The 24793-nt window shown below is 52.7% G+C and overlaps 1 protein-coding gene across 1 annotated transcript in view; it reads left to right on the forward strand.

The window, feature by feature from the left end:
* Nucleotides 1-24793, forward strand: part of KCNQ3 (potassium voltage-gated channel subfamily Q member 3) — a 249514-nt gene that overhangs the window by 200103 nt on the left and 24618 nt on the right. Inside the window, exons 2-5 of the mRNA XM_075550576.1 lie at nucleotides 15513-15603; nucleotides 16604-16730; nucleotides 17354-17526; nucleotides 23701-23856. Coding sequence (XP_075406691.1) covers nucleotides 15513-15603; nucleotides 16604-16730; nucleotides 17354-17526; nucleotides 23701-23856 — 547 coding nt within the window. The remainder of the gene's footprint in view (nucleotides 1-15512; nucleotides 15604-16603; nucleotides 16731-17353; nucleotides 17527-23700; nucleotides 23857-24793) is intronic.

Below are 24793 nucleotides of genomic sequence, written 5' to 3' on the forward strand. Positions count from 1 at the left end.
AAGATGCTATTTCTAAGTGGAGGCTATTTCTGCTTTAATAATATCAAATGTAAGATACGACATTTTGGGGAAAAAACTGCATATTTGGCATCCTTGGACTAAAAAAAGGGACAGGAAAATGCAAAGAGTTGATTTATTCGGGTTAGCAATATGGCTGATGCTCCTTAGTGTGACGTTCCCTGTGGCCTTGAGAACATTTTTGAACAACGGGGTCTTTAAAATTAAGAGGACTAGACATGCTTCAGCTCAAGGACTTTGACTATAGACATAGAAACAGAGCAAGAACCAATCAGAAGTCAGTGTGATCCGGGCCAGTGGTGAGAAAGGCAGGAGCAGAACTGGAGGGCTGGGAGGGAATGGGAATGGGCGATGTGGACAGGGCATGGACAAGGATGCCCTAGTACAGGCTGGCTTCGCTGGCATCGAGCCCCGGCCTTCTTGGGAGGTCCTAATGGCTAGGGGAGAGATGTAGAGAGCACTGGAGACCAGTGTTGGCACTGACTGCCCACCTGCTTTCCACATGCGTCGCTCCTGCTGGGATATGTGAGAGTAATGAGGAGCCATGTCCTCATCCCCACCCATGTCCCAACAGTGCTCTCCACCCAGACCCAGGGAAGAGTAGAGGAGGATCATCTGCTAGACATTGTCACCCTCTGGGTGACCCTCCACACTGGGCCACCTGCAGCTCGAGCTGCTCTGGAAGGTGCCTGCTGGCTTTCCTGGAGACAAGATGCGATGCCCAATAGCTGAGTCATAGCGGCAGTAACATGGAGCCCCACTGCAGAGCCCCTCCCACCTGCCATCCTGACGGCTGTCTGAAGCACTGCTACCCCCCACAAGGTGTACATTCGTATTAGCATGTATGAGGAAGGAGGCGTAGGGGAAAGAAGCTGAGTAGCTTGTCCTCGGGCCCAAACACATGAAGAGGAGGCGTTGGGGATCTGATGCAGTGTCTGTCCCCGCAGTCTGCCGTTAGTTTTGTGCCTTGTGCACTGTGGGTGTGCCCTGAGTGCCCATCGTAGGTGCTCTGCAAGTGCTTGTGAACGAACAGGCTCTCTGGAGATCCTGCTTCATTTTTCTTTTAAGCGTTCCTCTCATTGATCTATTTTTAACCTTTATTTTCTTTGCTGTTGTCAAGAATATACACAGCAGAAAAATAGATCGATGTAACGGCTGCCCCGTGAACAGCTCAGTGCCGTTGATTGCTTTCTTTGAGTGGAGTAACTATTCCCACCCTGCTTGTCTGAGTCAGTATGCACCCTTCTTGAACAGAGCGAGGCCAGCAGAAGGGTAACCTCAGGCCTCAGCAAAGACCACCCTTCGAACAAACCCAAGACGAGGCTCGCAGAGTTGACTGGCCTCCTAGCTAAGGCTTCTGGGCGTTGGTCCCACCTGGAACGTCTGGCAGACTCCGCAGGGAGAAGGAAGCACCTTCTGCATCTCTCTTCTGGTGTTTCCAGGGCGCCTCTGTTATCTTTTTAAATGGTGGACCCCACTCTACCCCTCTCCACCCAGCCGCCTGGTCTAAGGTCTGGAAGAAACTGCGAGGCAGGAGATGATCGGAAAGATGGTGGAGATGAAGCTCAGACATCTCTGCATTCCATTCACTGTTCGGGGTCAGCGGTCCTGCTGTGAGGCACTCCCACTGAGTTGGTCCCCACTAGCTCGTAATGGCGCAAACCACTGCCCAGTCCAGCCCCAGCCCCCGGATGGGCGTTGGATTTGCCTGTTGTCCTGGCTCATTTTTTACCCTGACTCATTTTTTTATGATTAAACACAATTGCCTTATTAAATCTCCAGGATAACCAACTTAAAAAAGAAAAAATATATATTTAAAAAAATCCTTACATGTAGGAAAGAAGTGTTAGGGTTTTTCTTTTTACTTTTTTTTAAATAAATCATTTTATTGGGGGCTTGTGCAACTCTTATCACAATCCATGCATCCATCCATTGTGTCAAGTACATTTGTTGCCATCATCATTCTCAAAACATTTTCTTTCTACTTGAGCCCTTGGTATCAGCACCTCATTTTATCCCCTCCCTCCCTCACAAACCCTTGATAATTTTTTTTTTCATGTCTTACACTGTCCGATGTCTCCTTTCATCCACATTTCTGTTGTCCATCCCCCAGGAAGAGGGTTATAGGTAGATAATTGAGATCGGTTACCCCCTTCTCCCCCACCTTTACCTTCTACTCTTGGTATCTCTACTCTCATTATTGGTCCTGAGGGGTCTATCTGTGTTTACAGCTCTGATCTATACCAGTGTATATCCTCTGGTCTAGCCAGATTTGTAAGGTAGCATTGTGATCATGATAGTGTGTGTGTGTGGGGAGGGGGGCATTAAAGAAGTAGAGGAGAGTTGTATGTTCATCAGTGCTATACTGCACCATGACTGGCTCATCTCTTCCCTGCGACCCTTCTATAAGGGGATGTCCAGTTGCCTACAGACAGGCTTTGGGTCTCTACTCCACAGTCTCCCTCATTCACAATGATATGACTTTTTTGTTCTTTGATGCCCAATCCTATCGACACCTCGTGATCACACAGGCTGGTGTGCTTCTTCCTTGTGGGCTTTGTTGCTTCTCAGCTAGATAGCTGCATGCTTATCTTCAAGCCTTTAAGACCCCAGATGCTATATCTTTTGATAGCCAGGCACCATCAGCTTTCTTCATGACATTTGCTTATGCACCTGCTTTGTCTTCAGCAATCATGTTGGGAAGGCGAGCATCATGAAATGGCTGGCTCATTTTTGGAAGCAGATCTCCAGGTGTTTCTTGCTGGTCCACCTGAGTCTGAAAGCTCTGTTGAAACCTTGTCAGCACCACAGACACAGACGTCTTCCCAACAGACTGGTTGTCGCTGCACATAAGGTGCACTGGCTGGGAATCAAACCTGGGTTTCCACAAAATGAAAGCTGTGAATGTGTGGAGATGCTAACAAAAACTAGAGGTTAGACCTCGGGTAAAAAGAGAGGGGTTGGAGTCTTGAAAACCATGGTCCCCTGCTTTGATGCATACGAGCTGACTGTGCTGGGGACACGGAGCCTCCCTCCTGGCCTCAGAGGCGCCTATTCTGTCCAGAGCTTCCGTCCTGAACCTCTTGGCTATCCTGCACCTTGACCGATTCATGCCACCAATTTTGAGAGGCATATCAGCCTCATTCTGACAGAGCCCTGGTGTTGGGGAGCAGTGCTTGTTGGGTTGCTGACCACAGTACCAGCACCTGATGAATGTCCACTGCTTTCTAGAACACTATACACTCCATATATCATTCCCTTCTCATCCACATGGCCATCAGTAAGGTAGGCTTGTGGTTATGGTTGTGTGTAGTCCAATCTGTTCCGACTGAGATTGTGGTTGTTAGGTACTGTCAAATCAGTTCTGGCTCCTAGCACCCCTGTTTGCGACAAAACCCAATGCTGCCCAGAGTGCCAGGCCATCTTCACAACGGTGGTCATGTTGAAGCTCATTGTTGCACCGCTGTGTCAATCCGTCTCATTAAGGACCTTCCCCTCGGTTGATACCCCTTCAGTGTACCAAGCACGAGGTCCTTCTCTAGGGACTGGTCCCTCCTGGAAACAGGTCAGAGCAGGTGAGGTGAAGTCGTAGCACCCTCACGTCTAAGAAGCATCCGGCTGTACTTCTTCCAAGACCGACTTGTTTGGTCTTCTGGCCGTCCGCCGTATGTTCAATAGTCTTTGCCAGCACCGTCATTTCCATGTATCGATTTTCTCTGGTCTACCTTAGTCAGTGTCCAACTTTCACCTGCAGACGGAGCGATGGAAAATATCGTGGCTTCAGCCAGGCACACACTAGTCCTTTGAGGGACACTTAGATCTTCAACACTCTTCCGTGAAGTTCAGCTGCCCTATGGGGTGGTCTTTACAGAGAGGGAGGGTCGTCGTTTGGTCCATGGGTGACAGAGATCAATGAAAATCTGCTGCAAACGCAAAGGAATCAGCTACAAACAGGAATCAGGACTTCATCCCATACAGTGGCGGGGGTGCGGGTGGGGAATCACAATTCGTGCAATGAAATGTAATGTAAAACATATACAATTAAAAATGTTAATGTCATTATTTTTATCTTAGGTCCATAATTCCAACTCTGTGCTAATTTCAGGATGAGCTGAGAGTGACCGTGTGTGCATTTGGGGTGTTGGGCTATCATTTTTGTGCCAAAATGGTCTGAATTATAAATATGACTTCTCATCTGGTGTCCTCAGCAGCTTGGCAAGAGGGTTTGTGTGAGGTCTGATCTTTTGAAGTAGGTATTGCTTGGTCTCCCTCGGATCCCACAAGGTCTTCACTTGTTAATGGCTTTGTTGTACACAGAGCTGTTGTCCATCATCACCTTCCTGAGACCCTGCATCTTCCTGGAGCTTTGGTCTTTCCCTCCTCTAGTGAAGTACTTCCCGTCATGGGGAGCTGAGGACGGTGAGGGGTGGGTCGACCCACAAAGCCATGACACACGCAGAGCATCGGCTAATCTCAACGCATCTATAGGCACCTCAAGGAGCTCAGGTGGCATAGTAAGTTACACATTGGGCTGCTAACCACAAGGCCAGCAGTTCGAACCCACCAGCTGCTCCACGGGAGGCTTTCTGCTCCTGCCCGGTAAAGGTATACAGTCACTGAAACCCAAAGGGGAAGTTCTGCTCTGTCTTACAGGGTCACCATGAACCCGGATCAACGCCATGGCAGTGAGGATTGTTTGTTCCTTTACATTGGCCCCAACATCCCCAGCTGTGTCAGACACATGACTTGGCTTTGGGGGAAGCAGTAGAACCCGTTCAGAGTTAGCCTCTTCCTCTGAACTCGTTTAGCCCAGATTCCCACTGTGTCTGCCCTGCAGCCTGGCCCAGCTGTCCTGCTGTGGGGAGAAGTAGAGAGAGAATGTCCCTACCTCGCGCCTCCAAATAGGAGAGAAGGTAACCTTTCTGTGGTTTCAATAGCACTGCCTGAATCTGGAAGTGTCGAATGAAAACAGAGATGGAGGTTTGGTTTCAAATGGAGCGGCGTCTTCATGGAAGCGTTAATGGGACAGTTACATAGTTCAGCTGATGACAGTTACCAGGGAGGAGAACAGAGGCATGGACCAGAGCTGCCTGGTCTAGAAAACGGTGCTACCCTGTCTCCAGTCAGAACCAACCACCCCCCTAAAAAAATAATAGGGTGGTCTTAAAAGATTGAATGGGTCTGAGAATATTGACCAAGCTAAACCAATCCATAGCCATCAAGTCCATACCAAATCATAGCACCTTTTACTGACAGACCATTAGTCAGGAGTCTACAGGAGCCGCCCCTCGGTGACTTCACCTGATGCCAGTGGAGCTGTGGTGTCCCTAGAGGCTCATCCAGCAGCACACCCAGAAGGAAGTGACTCATCCCGCCAAGACTTCTTCCAAGGTTTGGTTGGCTTCCCTGATCTAAATAAGGGAGCCCGGGTCTGATGAAATGACAAAAAGTTCCACCAGCCTCGTGGGACTTGCTGATGGGCCCAGCCCATCTGGGCGAGGGCACCCCAACAATAGCTGGCTCCATTAGACATCTGTGCTGTGTCTCCAGCGGCACCATATAATCTGTGAGCATTGTTTCCCTTGCCGCTCAGCAGCGGTACGCGGAGCCACTCTTCTCCCCATTTCCAGATGAGCTGAGGCCCTGCTCTGTGGAAGGTGGCAGAGCTGCGACCTGAAGGCAAATGTGTTCACCTGTGAAAGCATTCCCAACCCAAAGTATATGGCTAGAACCCCCCCACCCCATCACAGCACATGGGGTCTTTGGGACCATGGGTTCACCTCCTCATTTCGCAAAGTCATAAAGGACTTCCCAAGCACCCACAGGGAGTTAGCAGCAGAGGTTGGACGTGAGTCCATGGCAGAGCAAGGACCGGAACCCAGATTCGTACATAGTCATTTCAGCAAATCCCTTGGACTGGGCAACGTGGAATGCCTACCGGTTGAAGGGCATGGGATATGGGATGTGCGCTGGAACCGGATGAGTGCTGTCTGCTGCTGACGTCCAGTGCCTCAGCTCTGCCCCGCAGAGAGTGAGCATATATTAAGGACTGGGCAAATACTACGTGGAGATGGCAACAAGATCCCGTGGGAGTTCGCGGCAAACTGTGCCTAACGCTGCTTGGGGAAGCAAGTGAGTCTGACGTGCTAGTTCTGAGAGGACAGAGAGCCTTTGATCCCTGCCATGTAATAGGTGATTAGCAGATATGTGATTGGATGAGTGAATTAATGAAGACTTACTAGAGGCGATGGCACTTGAGCTGAGGCACAAAGAGTGGGCAAAGAAGAGCGTGCGGTGGAGGGGATGGATTTTCCAGGGTTCAGATATACTATTGCTGCTGCGGCGGCTGCTGGCCAGGGCCACCACATCACTCAACTCATTGTGTGCCGCAGAGCAAAGCACTGTCTGGTATGACATGGTTCTACGGTCAGCCCACATCCACAGAGTGGCTCAAGAACCTTTCTGGAAACGGAAGTCATGAAGAGGAGGGTGTGTGCCTCTCAAGAGAGGCCTACTATGCTCCAGTCCGTGGATAAACCTGGTGGGAAAACCTTCCACTGGGATGAATGCTCAGCATTAAGAATACAGACCGCCAATGAGAGAATCAGCTCTGTATCATGTCCCTCATTGGGCACTTTGGACCTAGTTTTCATTCAGCTCTGGATGACCTAGGTTGTGTACTGTAGACAACCGGGAATTTGGACTCTTGTCTTTTGAGGTGCACAACCGCCTTCAAAGGCCACACCAGAAGGATCTGATTTGGAACCCCCACTAAGAGGACTTGACTTTACCTTAAACACACCTGTAGCCGATTCAAGGCAATGAACCACTCTCATGGACCTAAAACTGAAATTCCCTTGTACGAGGCCAACAGCTGACTACTGTCGCAAAGCTGTGGATGTGGACAACCTTGGACTTGCCTTGAGGATGCTCAATAAATGGCAACTCAGAATCACCATATATGTGCTATTTTCATACTCTCTTTGCCTTTTTATGCCATGTTTAGTCCAGTTCTGCTTTTGTGAATGAGTATTATGGAAAGGTTTACACTATCTCTAACCCTCATTGTTTGTGTAAATAGTGTCCAGTCACCTGAATTATGAATCTGTACAAATCAGCATTCCATCTATTTTTGGCCTTAAAAAATGTCCTATGCACGTATCCTTTCTTTTTCTCAACTGCATTTTAAATTTTGCAACCAGTAGTTCAATTAGTGGTAATGTCAATAGAACCACCATAGACCCTATAGAGATCATTTATGTCATTCCACGAATAGCAATGTCTTTAAGGTGAACCGAGGACATGTATGAATCATAGATATATGAGTAGATTTTGAGCTCATACTTAATTGTTGTCCTCATCTAAAAATAACTAGTTCTTATGACGTGGCACTGTTTGCTACCTGCCCTTGTGAAGTGATCATTGACAAGACGGGTGCTATAGGAAAGTGTGGTGAAGAAAACATAGGGTGCCCACCTATCAGAAAAAATTGTGTGTAGGGTCTTAAAGGATTGTATTAAATAAAACAAGCAGCTACTTAAGTGAGGCCAAGACCACATGAAAGAAGCACATCAGCTCATGTGGCCCAAGAATTGTAAGGAATAAAATCTGAACCCAGAGGAGGGAATGGTATTAGAGCTTAAATTCTGACCACTCGGTTCACAGAAGGCTATGGAAGTCAGTTAGAACCCCAACCTCACTCAAGGGTCTCCCGTGCAAACTTAGCCTCTAATGAATCCCTCTGACCCGACTGGGAATGGGCGGGGGATGGGAAAGGCCTTGAATCAGTGGGGAGGATTACTGAAGTTGTAGTTAAATCTGTCAAAATGGCAACACCTGGGTATTTGATCTCCTGCTTGGTCTAATAAATAACTGCTCCAGTTTTAAAATATTATATGTTTTGTGTTTGATTGAGGTTTTTCTCTATTTCAATCTGTCGGTTTTGTTGGGCTGTTGTCATTTGTTTTGAACTTGTTTGTTTTTCTGTATATGAAATCCACTGCAGTAAACCGATAGAAAGAGCAACTTGATTCCTAGTTTCACAGGGAGATATCGGCGGGAAACAGGGCGCTAACCACAGTGAGAACAAGAAAGAAGAAATGTCTTGGAATTGATTGTGACGATGGTGTACAATTATTATGCGTATGTTTAAAGTATGAAAATGTATGATATGTGAATCTTATGCTGATGAAACAATTATAATTAATCAATTTTAGTAAAAAGTACTCCCTGCTTCTGAGCAAGCCTCACCGTTGTTGTATTTGAGAGGATTGCCGCCACGGTTAATCCATCTGCTTGACGATCTTCCTTTTTTGCTTTTGCCAGCCTTCCACTTTTCCAAGCATGATGCCCTTTTCCAGGGTCAGGTCTCCTCTGGTAACATGTAGAAAGTACGTCAGACAAGGTCTCTCCATCCTTGCTTCTTAGGAGCATTCTGGTTGTATTTCTTCTAAGACAAATTTGCTTGCTCTTTGGGCAGTCCACAGTACTTTCAATATTCTTTGCCAATACCCAAATTCAAGTGCATCGATTCTTCTTCAGTCTTCCTTTCTTCATTGTTCAGCTCTCAAAGGCATATGAGGCATTAGAACGAGGGACTTGGAATGTTTGGTTAAATGACACATTTGGTATGACTAGAGGAAGAATGGTGAACCTAAAAAAGAAGCTTTGTATATTTAGGGGCTATGTTTTGGGTGCATATATGTTTATACTTATTATATCTTCTTGAAGAATTTATCAATACACCATCTTTCTTTGTCTCTTATAACAGATACTGTTGAGAAGTCTATTTAAGTATATTAATGCAGCCATGCTAGCCCTCTTTGGGTTCCTGTCTGCACGTGGCCACTGTTGTTAGGTGCAGCTGACTTGACTCTTAACTCGTCAGTTACTCTGTGTACAACAGAAGGAAGCACTGTCCAATCCCACCCCATCGTCACAGTTTGAGCCTATTGTTGCGACCACTGTACCAGCCCATCTCATTGCGGCTCTTCCTCTTTCCCCTGCTCCTCTGCTTTACCAAGCACGATGTCATTCCCCAGGGACTGGTCTCTGATGACATGTCCAAAGTACGTGAGATGGAAGTCTTGACATCCTCCCTTCTAAGATGCATCTGATGTACTTCTTTCCTTTTCTAAATTTTTTTTAATTTAATCATTTTATTGGGGCTCATACAACTCTTATCACAATCCATACATACATCAATGGTGTAAAGCACATTTGTACATTCATTGCCCTCATCATTCTCAAAACATTTGTTCTCCACCTACACCCCTGGCATCAGCTCCTCATTTTTCCCTTCCCTCCCTCCTCCCCCCTCCCTCATGAACCCTTGATAATTTATAAATTATTATTTTGTCATATTTTGCCCTGTCCGATGTCTCCCTTCACCCACTTTTCTGTTGTCCGTCCCTCAGGGAGGAGGTTACATATAAATCCTTATAATCGGTTCCCCCTTTCCAACCCACCCACCCTCCAAGCCCATTTGTAGGCCACTGGACATCCCCTTACAGAAGGGTCTCAGGGAGGAGACAAGCCAGTCAGGGTGCGATGTAGCAACGATGAAACATACAACTTTCTTCTGGTTCCTAAATGCTTCCTCCTCCCCACTATCATATCCCAATTCTACCTTACAAATCTGACTAGACCAGAGGATGCACATTGGTACAGATAGGAACTGGAAACACAGGGAATCCAGGGCAGATGACCCGTTCAGGATCAGTGGTGTGAGCAACTGTACTTCTTTCAAAATTGATTTGTTCATTCTTCTGGTCAAAAACAAGCCAAATTCACTGCCCTCGAGCCGATGCCAGCTCCTAGCGATTCTCTAGGACAGGGTAGAACTGTCCTGGGTGTTTCTGAGACTGCAACTGTGAACAGGAGTAGAAAGTCATGGTTTTCACTCACAGATGGGCCGGTGGTTTTGGACTGTGGACCTTGAGAATGCATAACCACTATGCCACCACCGCTCCTCGCTCTTCTGGGAGACCATGGCATATTCAACGTTCTTTGCCAACCGTGCAATTCAGAGGGATCAACTCTTCTTTGGTCTCATTTATTGTCCAGCTTTCACATACACATGAGCTCAAACAGCAAAACTCACTGCCGTCAAGTTGACCTCAACTCATAGTGACCCTGTAGGACAGGGGAGAGCTGCCCTGGTGAGTTTCTGAAATTGTAACTCTTTAAGGGAGTAGAAAGCCTTACCTTCTTCCCTGTGGAGCCAGCTGGTGGTTTTGAACTGCTGATGGTTGAGGGCACAGAGTTGAACCTTGCTTTTCTGTCTCTTCCATACTGATGTGACCAATTTCGGGGAACCCGATGAAACTTGCCAAAAGACCTGGGCCATTGCCCTTTGAGGAATGAGGCGCCCCCAGTTGTGTGGACACAGGAACTTGACATATTCAGATTGCTTAGGGAAAAAATGGTCCAAGATGGTATGGAGAGGGCGGGATGGCGATGGGAGAGGAAGCCGCAAAAGGCGCTCTCCCTTCTGCCCCTGATGTTCCTGGGGCCTGTCTCACCCCCCAGCGCTGAGCAGGAAGAGACGCTGAAGGCACTCCCTGGGGACAGTAGCTGGCTCAGCCACACAGCACTCTGCTGCCCCGACAAGAGCTTCGAGGGGCACTGTGTTTACTTGACTCCCACATCCTTTGCGTCATGAGTTGGTGCGTCTAAGATCATATTAAGAGATAGATTGATTTTGAAGGATTTTGAAACTAAGTCTGGCATCTTGTTAGCTCTTGATTATCCACAGGCCTGCTTTGCGGCCGTTATCCGCCTCACAGATAAATAGATGCAGGGCCTGACTGGGGAGAGTAAATAGACCAACATTAAAGGAGGCAATGCTGAGGTCACACCTCAAAAGGGAAGATCTTAAGTTTCAACTAACTTCCCCGAATGAGTCCGGTGTGTGGTGATGCACCTTTCGCCCTGAGATCCAGTAACAGGGAACGTATTATAGGCAGCTACAGGAATAACAGGAATGTCCCTAAAAGGTCACTCCAATTTACCAGGAGCAAAGCTGAGAGAAACAAAGCTAGAGATGAACCAGCTGGGGCCCGGAGACCAGGGTCCTGGCTGTACCCCATCCAGGAACCTGTGTGGCCGCAGGGATGTTACCCAGCTCTCGGGTTTACAAATGCCCCCTCAGCAATGTAAAGCCAAAGAAGAAAATGTCATTTTTTAGGGTGCCAGGACCTTTCCAGTTAGTAGGATTTGGAGGAAAGCTTGGCATAAGCAGAAGTCAAGGAAAGGAAGCGTCAAAACAACAACAACAAACCCTTTAGCTCTGACTCACATCCTCCTGTCTGGGTTTCCAGAGGATGTAAATTTGGGGCCCTCTTGTGACCTGGCAGACATCACTAATCAATAATGGCAGCACTGGCAGCAATGAGAAGTCCTTCAACACAGCCTACCCAGTAGCCTGGACCCGTCCATCCCAGCGGGTTTGTCAGCGCACTTCCAGCTCTAAGTGGGGAACAGTGAAACCCCCTCTTCTTGGGTGGAGATGTGACATGTCTGGCACGCATTTTCTCAGCAGAGCATTGGGCTGTACCAGAGGGATCCTGCTGTGTTCAGAGAGCAGTTGCTGGCTGCTAGGATGAGTCTGCTGTTCCACAGGAAACAGAATGACTCGGTTCTGCCCCCTGCAGGCTAGGGGAAATATCACACACACACACATACACCCAGTTAATAATAGATAGTGGAGAATCTTAGAAACACCCCAGCAGATGGTCTGAAACTGAAAGGCATCTTCTCATCGTTCTAGAAGCTGCCACAGCCCTGGCCAGCCCTTCTTCATGCTCTCGTGGTTTCTAAAGCCATCATGATGAGCCTTAGGACCCACCCTGCACTGGCGTGGCCTCCTCCACATGACAAGGAGCCCATGTTTCCACACAAGATCCCATTCACAGGTACAAGGGCCAGGAATTCAGCACGCGATTGTGCAGGGGCAGCCCCCACCTTCCTCCCTCCCGCCAGGGCCTGTGGTGAACTACAGCCTTTTAGGAAAACCCAAACCAGGCATCGCTGTCAAGTCGACGCTGATGGCTGCCACGAGAGTAAGACGGAGCTGCCCCTTAGGAAGGACCGCTTCAGACTGGCGGTGACCTCGCTGTCACAGAGCAGAACCATGGGGAGGGACCAGTCTGACTGGCGGTGACCTCGCTGTCACAGAGCAGAACTGCTCCTTGACCGTGGGAAGACTTGCGGGGCATGTCCCAGACCTTTGACCCTTTCTGCCAGCTGTTGGCTTCCCCACCGATCCCCAGCCAGGATCCCCGGCACTGTGCAGCGCGGCCTGCAGGAGGTGGACAAAAGGAGAAGTGGGCAGGTGGGCTGGCTAGGTGGTTTAGGAGGAGGCAGAGGAGGGGAGGAGCAGATGAGAGGAAAGAAGTGGGGACAGGACAATGGGGGAGTGGTGAAGGCAACAGCAAGGAAGGAAAAAGAGGGGTAACTCTGGAAGTGGCGAGCGAGAGGAAAGGAAATGGGGGGTCGGGGGAACCCAGTCAGTGGCCTATCTGTCCCTCATCACACTTCCATTTCAACAGTGCATGGAAAGGTGTCCAAGGAGAGTTCTTCCACCTCTGATTAGGGGGTTGGGGGGGCATCCTCCACATGTCCAGCCTTAGAAACGAAGGGCTGTTCTTCAGATCTGAGGAAGTGACCCCTGGGGGAGCTGCCTCTCCAGCTAGAGGGCAAGAATGTGCCAGGGCTCTGCCGAGCGTCTGCTGCCCTCTACTGACTAATGCTGGTCATGCCAGGCTCCCTGCAGTAAGAAAAACAGGACAGCTCATCCTGCCCAATCTGATTCACGGCGACCTGACAGGACAGGGTAGAACAGCCCCGGTGGGGTTCCGAGCCTGTAACTCTTTACAGGAATAGAAAGCCTCATCTTTCTCCCCTGGAGCAAGCTAATGGTCTCAAACTGCTGTCGGGGCATGGAGCAGGCCCCCATATAACGCACTAGACACCATGTCTCCTTCTCCCTGCAGTTAAGGATCTGTGTTTTGTGACTGAGAGCAGACTCAGCGGTAGTGGGTTGAAAGGACTGAATTGGCTCAAAATAAACGAGACTTCGAGAGCTGAAAGGAACTTCGTTGGCTACCTCCAACCTCTTCTTCCTGAAGCCCCAGGCGTCCCTTTCGCCCAGCCTGCTGGAGAGTCCCACTTGGGTCTTCTCCAGCTTCCCGCTGGTGTTGTCACCCAATCCCACGTGCTTGAGCAGTTCCAAACTACACAGGCATGTTAAAGGACCCTCTCAGAGGTCAGCTGTTGGCCACAGGTCTGCCTGGGCTGCAATCCCAGTGTTGCCTGGGCAGGGGTCCCTGCGGGAGCTTAGAGCCCTCTTTTTCCAAGACCACTTGGTGGTTGGTACCACACCCCCTCCCCATGCCCTTTCAAGCTGGTGGCTGCCTGCAGTTCCATGCAACCTGCCCCGCCCCCACCCCCACACACATCACCAGGCTTCAACTCTGAGGCTCGCTCCTTGAGGCCAGCAGGGGCGCCTCTGGCTCCTGCTCACGCGCTCACTTCACATGCCAGACCCATCCATGACTTATCCATAGAGACTCAGCCATCAAGGGAGTGGCAGCCACATTCCGTGGTCAAGAGCGCATCACAGGTGCAGCCAACACTCGGGGGAGGGGGTGGCCCAGTGAGAAGGCATCCTTAGTATGTGCCCCCCACCCACAAAAAGTGAGAGAGATGTGCATTTTAATGCACTGCACAACCTGAGTCGGCAATTGTATAACAGTAACAGAAGGTGATGGGCACCGCTGAGGGCAGATCTCGGGCCCCTGGGGCAGCCCCACTGCCCATGCATGCCCAGTGAAAGGCTGCTAGGCTCTCTCCGGGCACATGTTCACCTTGGTGGGGCCACCAGACTCCAAGAGGATACACCTTAGTGGTGACCATTGTAGATACTGAGTGGTGCAGACACACTGGGCAGGCCACTCACTAAAAGCCTGAAGGTGCCTCTGAGGAAAGGCCTGGCTATCTGCTTCCATGAAAGAGTGCTTGTTTTCATTGAAAACCCCGTGGAACAGGCTTAGTCTGACCCACGTGGTGTTTCCATGAGTTGGGGTCAACTTGACGACAACTGGCGGCCAAGCCAAGCATAGCCTTCCGACTCCTTGGCTACTACATCCCACCCAGGGGCCCCGAAGCCTGCGGGGCACTCCCTAGCCCACACCCCAACCACACCCTCCTGCTACCATCGGACACGAGAGCCAGGCTCTCCTCATATTCGTGTCCTAAGAACAATCTTTGCGATGGAGCATGCACTCTTTCCATCGAGAACATCCCCCTGTCTTTGAAAACCACCATCCCATCAATGCAGGCCACACAGTGTGCATGTGGCCTGGCAGGCCCACTAAAGCTTGCAGGACCATTAGGTTGAGGTCAGATTGGTCTGGATTAGAAGCCAGCTCTTCAAAGCACTCACTCGCTGGGAATGTGAGCAGATTGCGCATTGCTTTCCAGCCTGGGCTAGCTGGAAGGTTAATACCTCACCTGCAGGCCCCCCATGATGACTGAGATGACAGAGAACCCAGGGAGCCAGCGCCTCCTCCACACTGACCACCTCTCTGCAGAGAAAGCCAGATCAGAAGCTCCCTGCGCCTCGGCGTTAGGTATCCAACAGTGAGACATTCACCTCTCTGTTGGACTGGGGCGGCATGCCAGCAAATGCCAGCAGGTCACCCATGTGGATGGGCTGCAGTAGAGCTTCCCAATGGGAGCGTTGCCAGATGTGGTGTCTGAAGCTGGGCCGCTCAGGTTGGAAGGCACTCAGGCGCACTGGCGTGGGGGACAATGATGTGCTATTCCTCCAAAGAAGATAAGGGGACAGGGAGAAGGACAAAGCCAGGATGCACACACACCCCCACACACAGCTGGGGGATGGCTGCCTCCTCCAAGTAGGGTCACAGAAATATCAAGTATCACAGGAGAGTGGCTTTGATAAACAGACATGTATTTTCTCACAGTGTCTCATGGTCATCCAGTCAGTTTCGACTCGAGGACAGGGTAGAACTGCCCCTGTGGGCTGCTGAGGCTATAAAGCCTGATGGGAACAGAGAGCCTCATCTTCCTCCCTGAAGTGTCTGCTGGTTTCAAACTGCTGACCTTGTGGTTGAAGCTCAACATGTAAGCCACTCCGCCACCATAGTTCAGGGGGCTCAAAGTCTGTGGTCTCTAGAAGGTGTTCTGTCTGTGCTCTGGAGAAAAAAGGCCCTTATCTTCAGCTCCTACTTCTGGGCTCCTTGGAGGCCGCCAGGGGTCTTGGCATTAATGTGACACCCCTCTGCTCCCCTGGCTTGCTTCTTTAATCTCAAAGGAGGCCAGTTTAGGATGCGCCCACCATACAATAGTCCTGCCCCGTTAGCTTACGGAGACATCCCAGTCCCAAATGGGATGCTAACCTCAGCCTGGAGGTGCTGACTAGGGACCACAGTTCAAGAGCTAAGGGTCGTCTCCTTCTCCCTCCTCTGCAGGTTCCTGATCGTTCTGGGTTGCTTGATTCTGGCCGTCCTGACCACCTTCAAGGAGTACGAGACTGTCTCAGGAGACTGGCTGTTGCTACTGGTGAGCCTGGGGGCCCTGCTATGTCCCGAGTGGAACCTGCGGTTGGGTTGACACAGCCATAGCAAGAAGCTGGCCTGGGGACCAACTCAGTTAACTGGTTGTGGTCAGTCAGAGGCTAGGAGAAAGCCCTGCTTAGTCAACTCTTGGGTCTGGCACAGTGGTGGTTAAGGGGTAGACATTTTGCCTCCCCATGGGAGACCCGTGTTCAATTCCCGGCCAATGACCCACCAGCATAGACGCCACCTTTCTGTCAGAGGAGGCTTTCCTGTTGCTGTGCTGTTGGACAAGTGTCAGTGGAGCTTCCAGATGAATAGGGACTTGGAAGCAAGGCCTGGAGATCTGCTTCCAAACATTCGGTCAATGGAAACCCATTCCTAATGAAAATGGGTCCAAGCCGGCTGGGATTCTGGCAAGTGGGGGAGGGGTATACAACAAGGGTCATCTGATAAGGACCCTTAGGGTGGTGGTGGGCCCAGCGGGTTGCTTGGTGCCCAGCTGCCACCATTGGCCACACCAGGGGTTAGACGTGGGGTGGGAGTCATAGACTGCGCTCCTTGGACCCTTCTCCTTTCAACAGTAGAATTCTTAGGGCCTCTGAGTGCGTTCAGAGCAAAGTCATTGCCATTGAGTCCATTCCAGCGTCTAACGATCCTACAGGACAGGGTAGAACTGCCCCTGTGGGTTCCTGGGACTGTAATTGTTGACCGGAGGAGAAAGCCCCATCCTCTCCCATGCAGTGGCTGGTGGCTTCAAACTGCTGACCTTGCAGTTAGTAGTCCAATGTGGCGTATCCACGAGCCACCAGGATTCTTATGCATTCGATGGGCATTATGTTAAAAAACAGAAGCAAGTCCTCATGCGACTTAGCCAGTTAGAGTAGTTAGCAAGTGTTTATGCAGATTGCCCAGGTCCTCTGTCCCCCACCTGGCCACCGCCTCACCCAATGGATGAACCAGGGACCCCGCTAGCTAATGCAATCTCCGTGTGCCCCTCAACGCAGGAGACGTTTGCGATATTCATCTTTGGAGCCGAGTTTGCTTTGCGGATCTGGGCCGCGGGATGCTGCTGCCGATACAAAGGCTGGCGGGGCAGGCTCAAGTTCGCCAGGAAGCCCCTGTGCATGCTGGGTAAGCCGGGTCCTGGAGCGCCCAGGCCACCCCTGCCTCACTCTCTGTGTCTCTGTCATACAAGCACATGCAGATTCTCTGAAGGAAGGTTCTCCCTGCACTCTTTTGTGGGGGGAGGGGGCATCTCCTGGCAGCTCAGAGGACCTTTTTCTTCCCTGCTCCCACCCCCAATGTGTGCTTCCTGAGATCCCCGGGCTGCCCTCAAGTCATTTCTGACTCCTAACTCCTGTAGGACAGAGCAGAACTGCCCTGGGAGGTCCCCTGGCTGTAACTCTCTACGGAAACACGCAGCCACCTCTTGGTCCCTCCTAGAGGCTGGTGGGTCCGAGCAGCTGACCTTGCGCTTAGCAGCCCCGCACTTAACCAGTGCGCCCCCAGGGAAGCCCGCGTGAAACCAGCCTTGGAGCTTCGGGTCTCCAATCCACCGCGTGGACTGCCCTCGCCCCTACCCCCTACCCCCAGTGCCTGGGGCTCTGTGGCCTTGGCAGGTCGTGGTCTCGCTCCCCCGTCGCGGGGCAGCCCCCGTCCCCCTGGCATGTCGGTGCAGTGACTCAGAGCAGCCAGGCGGGGTCGCGGGCAGCGCCAGGACCGGACAGCGCTGACCCCGGCCGTCCACTCCCCAGACATCTTCGTGCTGATCGCATCCGTGCCCGTGGTTGCCGTGGGGAACCAGGGCAATGTCCTGGCCACGTCGCTGCGGAGCCTGCGCTTCCTGCAGATCCTGCGCATGCTGCGGGTGGACCGGCGCGGCGGCACCTGGAAGCTCCTGGGCTCTGCCATCTGTGCCCACAGCAAAGTAAGTCCGCCCCAAGGAGCGTCCGCCGTCACTGGTGAGGGTGGACCGGGTGTCAGGGCCCCACCAGTACCGCCAGCCTCTCGGACCATCATCTCTAAAATGGAGATAGCCCCAGGGGGGCTCGCAGGGTTGGTGGGGAAATCCCATTGTTTTTCATTCCATTTCCCCACACCCCCTCCTGGTTCATCTGCCTCGGATAGGATGGCCGAGAGGAGGACTTGGACTTGCATGGCCGGGTGGATGGGGCAGTGGCACCCTGGTCAGACTCCAACGTTTACCCACGGGACTTAGAGGGGTTGGCTTTTTAACCCATCAGGGTCTCATTTTCCTCGTTTATAAAACATAAGCTTCCTGGGACTGGTGTGAGGGTGAAATAATTAACAAGTGACAACTAACCTATTATCGTGATCACATAATGCAGAAGATCTACAGTGTTTGTCAGGGTCCAGCCCATCCCCAGAGGCGGGCTTGGTGGTTAGTGGGTCACACACTGGGAAAAGACAGCCCCTGCCCAGGTGGGACCCAGTCCCAACAGCCCGGCTGCAAGGCCCATGCTCTGAGGTCTCTCTCCACAGGTTAAGGTAGGTGCAGTAGGAGAGGCTGGACTCCCCGGCCCCCTCCCCTCCCAGAGGCTCGTGGGACCCAGCGTGGGGAACTTATGTGGCCTCTCTGTCCTCCCCCCACAATGGCTCACAAGGTCCCTCTCTTCCCTTGGGGCCCACCAGCTCCACGGGGCCTTGCTCCCTCCCGCTCTGTGCTGGGGCCAAGATGAGGTCGCACCCTCTGTAGTCTCATGTACGGAGCCTTTTTCTACGGCGGCCCTGGTGGCTGACTAAGTCCTCACCTTTGAACCCAAAAGGATGGCGGTTCGAGCCCACGAGCCGCTCGTCAGGAGAAAGATCTGGTACTCTGCTCCTGTAAAGACTGACCAGCTTGGGGGTCTTATGGGGCCTTCTGCTCTGCCCGGTAGCATCACAGTGAGTTGGCGTTGACACCGTGCCAGGGGATCTTTCCAGCTCTGCTTCTAGGGCACTGAACAAAGCTGGGGGAGGTGGGGCAATGCACCAGGAGGGAGCTCACAGTTGCCCTCAAGTATGCCAACCATCACCCACGTCACCGCCAGCTGAACAGCCCCAGACCACCACCACTACCAACAACTGCAGGACTCTCTGGTCCGGGGGCCTGGCTTGGGGGTGGCAGGGGGTGGTTTCTTGATTGCACCTCCCAGAGATTAAAGATGAACTTGGGAGTCAAGCAGCACCTTAGTGCAAATTCATCCCTACTCTCTGCCCGCTGTCCGGTCATCCAGAGGTCGTTGTAGTCTCAGGAGCTTTCGGGGGGCGGGGGGTAGCAGGTGAACCCTCCTGGCTGCCGGTGTCCGGTCAGCAGGCACATTGCTTCCCAACAGCGGGCTCTTCCTTCCAGGTATGTTCCTCCGACCCTCCCCTAGGAGAATATCGAAGAGAAAGTCTAACACTGTTGCGACGCGGGCTTCAGGGCCCACATGCATGGGTTGAGTCCAACCCAGACTGCTTCCACTCGCCCGCCCCTGCAGCCCGTGGGAGGCCGCAGACAAGCTGGGCCAGAGGCGCCCTTAGCTTGGTCTTGTCAGAGCAAGAGAAAGAAGAGGCCAGTCCAAACAGCGGCTTCCCAGGGAACCGTTGGGCCGATGACATGCACGGCAGACAGGTCAGCTCAGAAGGTGATGGCGACTGTGTTCTGAGAATTCCAAAGAGGTCATCTTGGTAGCTGGACACAGGGCAACCACAGGGTTTGTTACGAAGATGTTTTAAGACCATGGGGGAAAAATTGTGTTGCTGAGGGAAAGAAGCATCAGGGAAATTGTGCTGAGGAAGTTTGGTTCCCACCCTGACACAGCACCTGCTCCTCCTTGGCTGGGAGCCAAAGCTGTCCTGTGAGAATTCCGCTTGGGAATTTGATCCCCGCTCACCAGTGGCCCTAATCTTGCCCCCTTCAGACTTCCTTTGGTTCCTCAAAGTCAGAGATGCCCAGGGAACAGGACTGGAGTCTCTCAGGGATGCCTGGTCGCCCCTGTTCCCACGGCATACAGCCGGAGAGCCGGGCACTCTCCCGGGAGAAGTTGGAGCAATGGAAACGAGTCCTTCAAAGTGCGGGGTCCTGAATGGACATATTGGGAAACCAGAGCTTCACCGTTTGGTATTTTTGTTTAATAAAGGTCTCTACAATTTTAGAGTAATACTGCTAAACTATACCCTGGTCTCTAAGATGAAACAACTATTTAAACCACCAAGAAGTCTCTCACCTTAGACTCTAATTTCTGGCCGTAAACACTGATTGTGGCTACAGAGCTGTGAACGATGAATGATGGAGCTGCCTTCCAGAATTCTCTCCTGCTCCCGGCTGTCAGTCTTCTCCACCAGAGGACGTTGCTGTGACAACAGCCCAGGCCCAACCGTCACCTTGTACCCATGCGGCAGAGCTGATTCACAGCTGCTGTGGAAACTGAGGCAGTGAAGCCGTAACTGCCTGCTTTGGGTCCCTCTGCAGTGTTCCCTAGGCTTAGAATAGATCCTGGTGTCTGCTGAGTATCAGCCTGTAATTAACAGGGGCAATTGCGAGTGTGCTTTGAACTCCCTAAAAAGAGGTGCCTTCACCCCACAAATAGAAACCCCCCTCCCACAGCTGGAGGCAAGCAGGCAAATTCTGAGACAAAGTCCCATGTCTGTAAGAAGACTGGGTATGAACGGAGACAGAGGCAGAGAAAGCATGCTTACAAACTCTGGTCCCGGGTCCCCCGAAGACCCCCTCCTCTGGGCCCCTCTCTCTTGGGAGTCCAGCATTGGTGTAGCAGCCCACTTAGGGTGAGGGCGGAGACGACAGGGTGGGGGTACTCTGAGCCTCCCCTTCCCCAGTCTAACAGCGTCAGGTCTACGTGACACAGCTGTTGTGGTGTTGTGGATGCCGCATGCATGCCAGGTGGCTGGCACGGGGCCTGGGCCACAAGCCTCATGAGTGTGGGCAGGTTCCAGTAGCTGTCCCGTTGGCTCTGACTTCTGGCAAAGCCCCCCTCTAGGCTGTATGTCATAGGAGAACCACAGCAGACTGAACCCCCTGCTGGCGAGTTCCAAGGGCATCTCCTGAGCCTCTAGGACCAAGTAGAACTGCCCCCAGAGGGGTTCTGAGGCTGTCAGTCTTTACTGAAGCAGGTGGCCGGCTGCATCCTTTGAACCGCCTGCCAGGTACTTAACCTTCTGCACCACTAGGGTTTCTCTGACTTGGCTCCATGGGGCCTGACTAGAAGTGGACAGTGAGGCCATACTGATCTGCTGCTGACTGGACGTGAACCCCTAGCTTTTCAGGGAGTCAGCACCCTCATAGTATGTCCACCCAGGACTCCCCCTGAACGTGGGCCATTACCAGTCAGCTTCCCCCTCACGGGAGGGGGGCAAAGCAGATGATGCCTGCCCACCTGATTCCCCAGAAGGCGTGGAGCCAGCCAATGAGTAGACCTTTCAAAGGATCAAAACACGCTGCCCGATGCAGGGCTGAGCTACAGACTGCAGTGGGAGGTACCTGTGTGTACTGTAAATCCCAATGTGTGTGAGTGTGACGGGTGGGGGAGGGAGTAGAGAGGCATTGGGAAACTCTAGACCAACTCCTCAGATGCCCGTGTGGGTCCGTTCACCTGGGCACCTGCCGGATTGCAGGCGCTGACTCCCTGAGCCTGTGGTGTGGTCTGTGCTGCTGCATGCCTCCGGGCCCCAGGTGCTGCCACAGTAAGAGCTCCCTGAGTCATCGCAGCCCAACCCCCTGCCTGCCCCGATGCCACTCCCATCGTTAGTGGCCCATCAGACACCTGTCTGTTTTCATTGGATGATTTTCAGAAGTAGATCACCAGGCCTTTCTTCCTAGTGCGTCTCAGTCTGGCAGCTCTGCTGAAACTGCCTCTCATCACAGCCATGCACAAGCCTCCAAGGACAGACTGGTGGTGGCTGCACCCCAGGTGCACTGGCCAGGGATTGAACTCTGGACCTCTTGCCTGGAAGGCCAGAACTCACCCACCAGTGAGCCAACACCGCTACTATCAAAGCCAGGCCAGGAACCCAGAGGGTCTGACCCAAGGCCTGCCAAGCAGCCCCAGAGATATTCAGATGCGGCTCCGGTATATAGATGGCTTCTGAAGATGCCCCAGTGTCTGTGGCTCACAGCTCGGCCGCCTGCTGCCCGGCACTGCGGGCTGGGGCTACCAAATCCACCAACGGCTTTCTTGACTGTAATCACCGGGCCTTTCTGCCTGGGCACCACTGAGGGTGGAGAGAGGGGTTTGAACCACTGGCCTTTAGGCAAGCAAATTAGCATGGCCTACTGTGGCACCCGGGGACCGATGCGTGTGTCTGTCCTAGATAGTTCGTGTATGTGACATCATAGAAGACGTGCCTTTGCATGACTGGCTGATTTCAGGTTTCATCCATGTGACAGCACCAATTGGGGCTCCGGGTTTGTGCCCAGTGGGGTTATGTTCCATTTGGGGGGGTTCCTAGTCTGCTGTACACAGAGTGCCCATCCACTGTGTGAGAAGTGGCATTACATTGTGTGGGAGGTACTGTTCCACTGCATGGAGAGCACCACTGTGCTATGTGAGGGGTCCTATCCCATTGTGGGGGAGTCCTAGGCTGTATGTCCCCATTTTGTTTGTCTGTTCACCTGCTGATGGACTTTGTGACCTTTCAAGGAATGCTTTCCCTGGGCAGGGAGGGCAAGCTATGCTTCGGTAGCAAGTTGGACTGGGCTCTCCCTGGGCCAGCACAGACCTCAGCCCTGCCTCGCTCACTCAGTCTCTGATGTGTGTTGGCCTGCAGGACCCCTGAAGCAGGGAAGGGGACCAACACAGTCTGCAGGGTGGGCCCAGGGAGTTTCTTCCGCCTCTCCGTCCACATGGACTCTGGCCCAAGCAGGCTGCCTCCCATGGGGCAAAGAGCTCTGGGCAGGTGGGGAAGTCCTCGGGGGCCAGAGCTCAGCGCAGGCTCCGCCACAGCCCCACTGACAAACCCCCATGTCATAGTGATAGGGAGCAGCCTTGTAAACGAGACCCACAGGCACTCACATGGGCACTTACCAGTGCTCTCCGGCAGGTCCCGAGGCCCTGCTAACCTAAAGGCCTGCATCCCATTCCCCACCCTCCCCACGGCTCTGTGGCAAACAACTTGCATGCTGGTGTTTGCCAGACGTGACCTCTTAAGGTGTCTCTGTGACGGAGCAGGAATGACCCAGTGGGGGCTGTCAGGCTGGGGTCCTCACGGGAGCAGGTCACCTGCTCAGCCCCTGTGTGGCTTTACACCTCCAGCCTTTTGCTTCCCTGCTGCACCACCAGGCTGGAAGCCCAAAGGAGCAGTTTTGCTCTGAGACACCTGGGCTCACCGTGAATTGGGCCCGTCCGGTGTAGCAATTAGGTTTCATGTCAACTTGAACTTGTGTAGGGGTGGAGTCCGACAGGGAGGTGTGGTCTTTTATAAGAAGGTCCCTGTCCTTCCCTCTCTGCCTGTCCGCCTTCCTGCTTGCCTGGCCTCTGCCTGCCTCCAGGGGCCACCTGGCCCTGAGAGCTGTCCCTGCCCTGCCACGTCTCCACCGACCTTGAACCCACTCCACTCTGCACCCACCAGCCTGTGGTCTTCCTGCTTCCTCTCTCCTCTCCCTCCCCTTTCCCCCATCCCCCTCCCTCATTAATGAAGCTTTTATTGCAGCTTGGGCGAAAGTTTACAGAGTCAATTATTTTTCCCTTCTGTGATTTATACCCAGTTTGTCTTGCGACCTTGACTGTGGTCCCCTTAGTGTAACAGCACAATCCCTACTTTCTCCTGGGCTCCCCTTTCCGTTCATCCCTCTCTCTTGCCCCTACCCACCTACTAAGCTGTGGTTCTTGGGCCCCCATGCAGCCAGTGGTTCTCAGGTATCACTCAGGTATCACTCACTGAGAGAGTGAGTCTCTCAGCACCCCCTCGAGGCCACTCTGAGGCAGAAACACTCTTGGTGCAAGCAAAGCATCACACCGCACAGGGATGGGGAATGAAGCTCAGGGGGGTGGAGTCACTCGGTCAAGGACTACCTTCTCCTCCCCCCACCCCACCCCCGAGCTGGGAGAGGAGAAGCGTGGGCAGCCCTGACCCGTCCCGGCCTCCCTGTCCTCCCCCGCAGGAGCTCATCACCGCCTGGTACATCGGGTTCCTCACACTCATCCTCTCCTCGTTTCTCGTCTACCTGGTGGAGAAGGACGTGCCCGAGGTGGACGCCCAGGGCGAGGAGATGAAGGAGGAGTTTGAGACCTATGCCGATGCCTTGTGGTGGGGCCTGGTGAGCCAGCCGCCCGGAGGGTGGCCCCTGGGGTGCCTGCTGGGTGGAGCGGGGCATAGGCAGGAGTGCCTTGAGCATGCTCACTAGGGCAGATGCATGCAGCAGCCCTCGGGGACCTGGATGTTACCACTGTCTGAGCCCTGCGGCAATGGGCTCAGGCTGCCTCTGTCTCGGAGATGGTGCAGGGCTATACATCAGGCCACTGTGGGTCGGTGCCCACACAACAGCAACTTAGAACCAGAACAAAGGCACGCAGTGACGACACACACACATCCACATACAGACCCGCAGCTGTGCCCGGCCTGGGCCCACACGCCTGGATCACACACAGCCCAGACCCACAGGGACGCAGAGTGTTGCTGGAGTCGGCCTTGACTCAAGGCAGTGAATTTGGATTGGTTTTTGTGCTGGGTCATTCCTCTGAGCACTTGATATGACCCACATATTCCAGACTCAAAGATACACCCATGATGGACTCCTAGTGGCGGAGTGGGTTAATGGGTTGAGCTGTTCACCTCAAGGTCTGAGGTTCAAAGCTACCAGCCGCTCCTCGGAAGGAAGTCAAGGCTTTCTGCTCCCATGAAGATTCCCACCCTCGGAAACCCAAAGGGACAGTTCTACTCTGTTCTCCATGGTCCCTGGGAGTCCGAATCAACTCGATGGCAGTGACATTTGGTTCAGTTTACCCATCGTTTTACGAATGGGGGCACTGAGGCATGATGGGGCTAAGGAGTCGATGGTGGAGTGGGATTTGAACCCAGGCAGTGCCACTTCACAGGCCACGCCTCCGCCCCCCCCCCCTCCACAACCTGCCTCTGCCACAGGCACACGTTCATGAGCACAGGCATCCTGAGAGCACATGCCAGGACTACACAGCCCACCGGGTACCTTGTGCAGGCCTTAGCCCGCTGGGTGCTGGCACACACATACAAGGGGG

This window comes from Tenrec ecaudatus, chromosome 5 (assembly GCF_050624435.1).
Source record: "Tenrec ecaudatus isolate mTenEca1 chromosome 5, mTenEca1.hap1, whole genome shotgun sequence".
In the NCBI taxonomy this organism is placed as follows: Eukaryota; Metazoa; Chordata; class Mammalia; order Afrosoricida; family Tenrecidae; genus Tenrec; species Tenrec ecaudatus.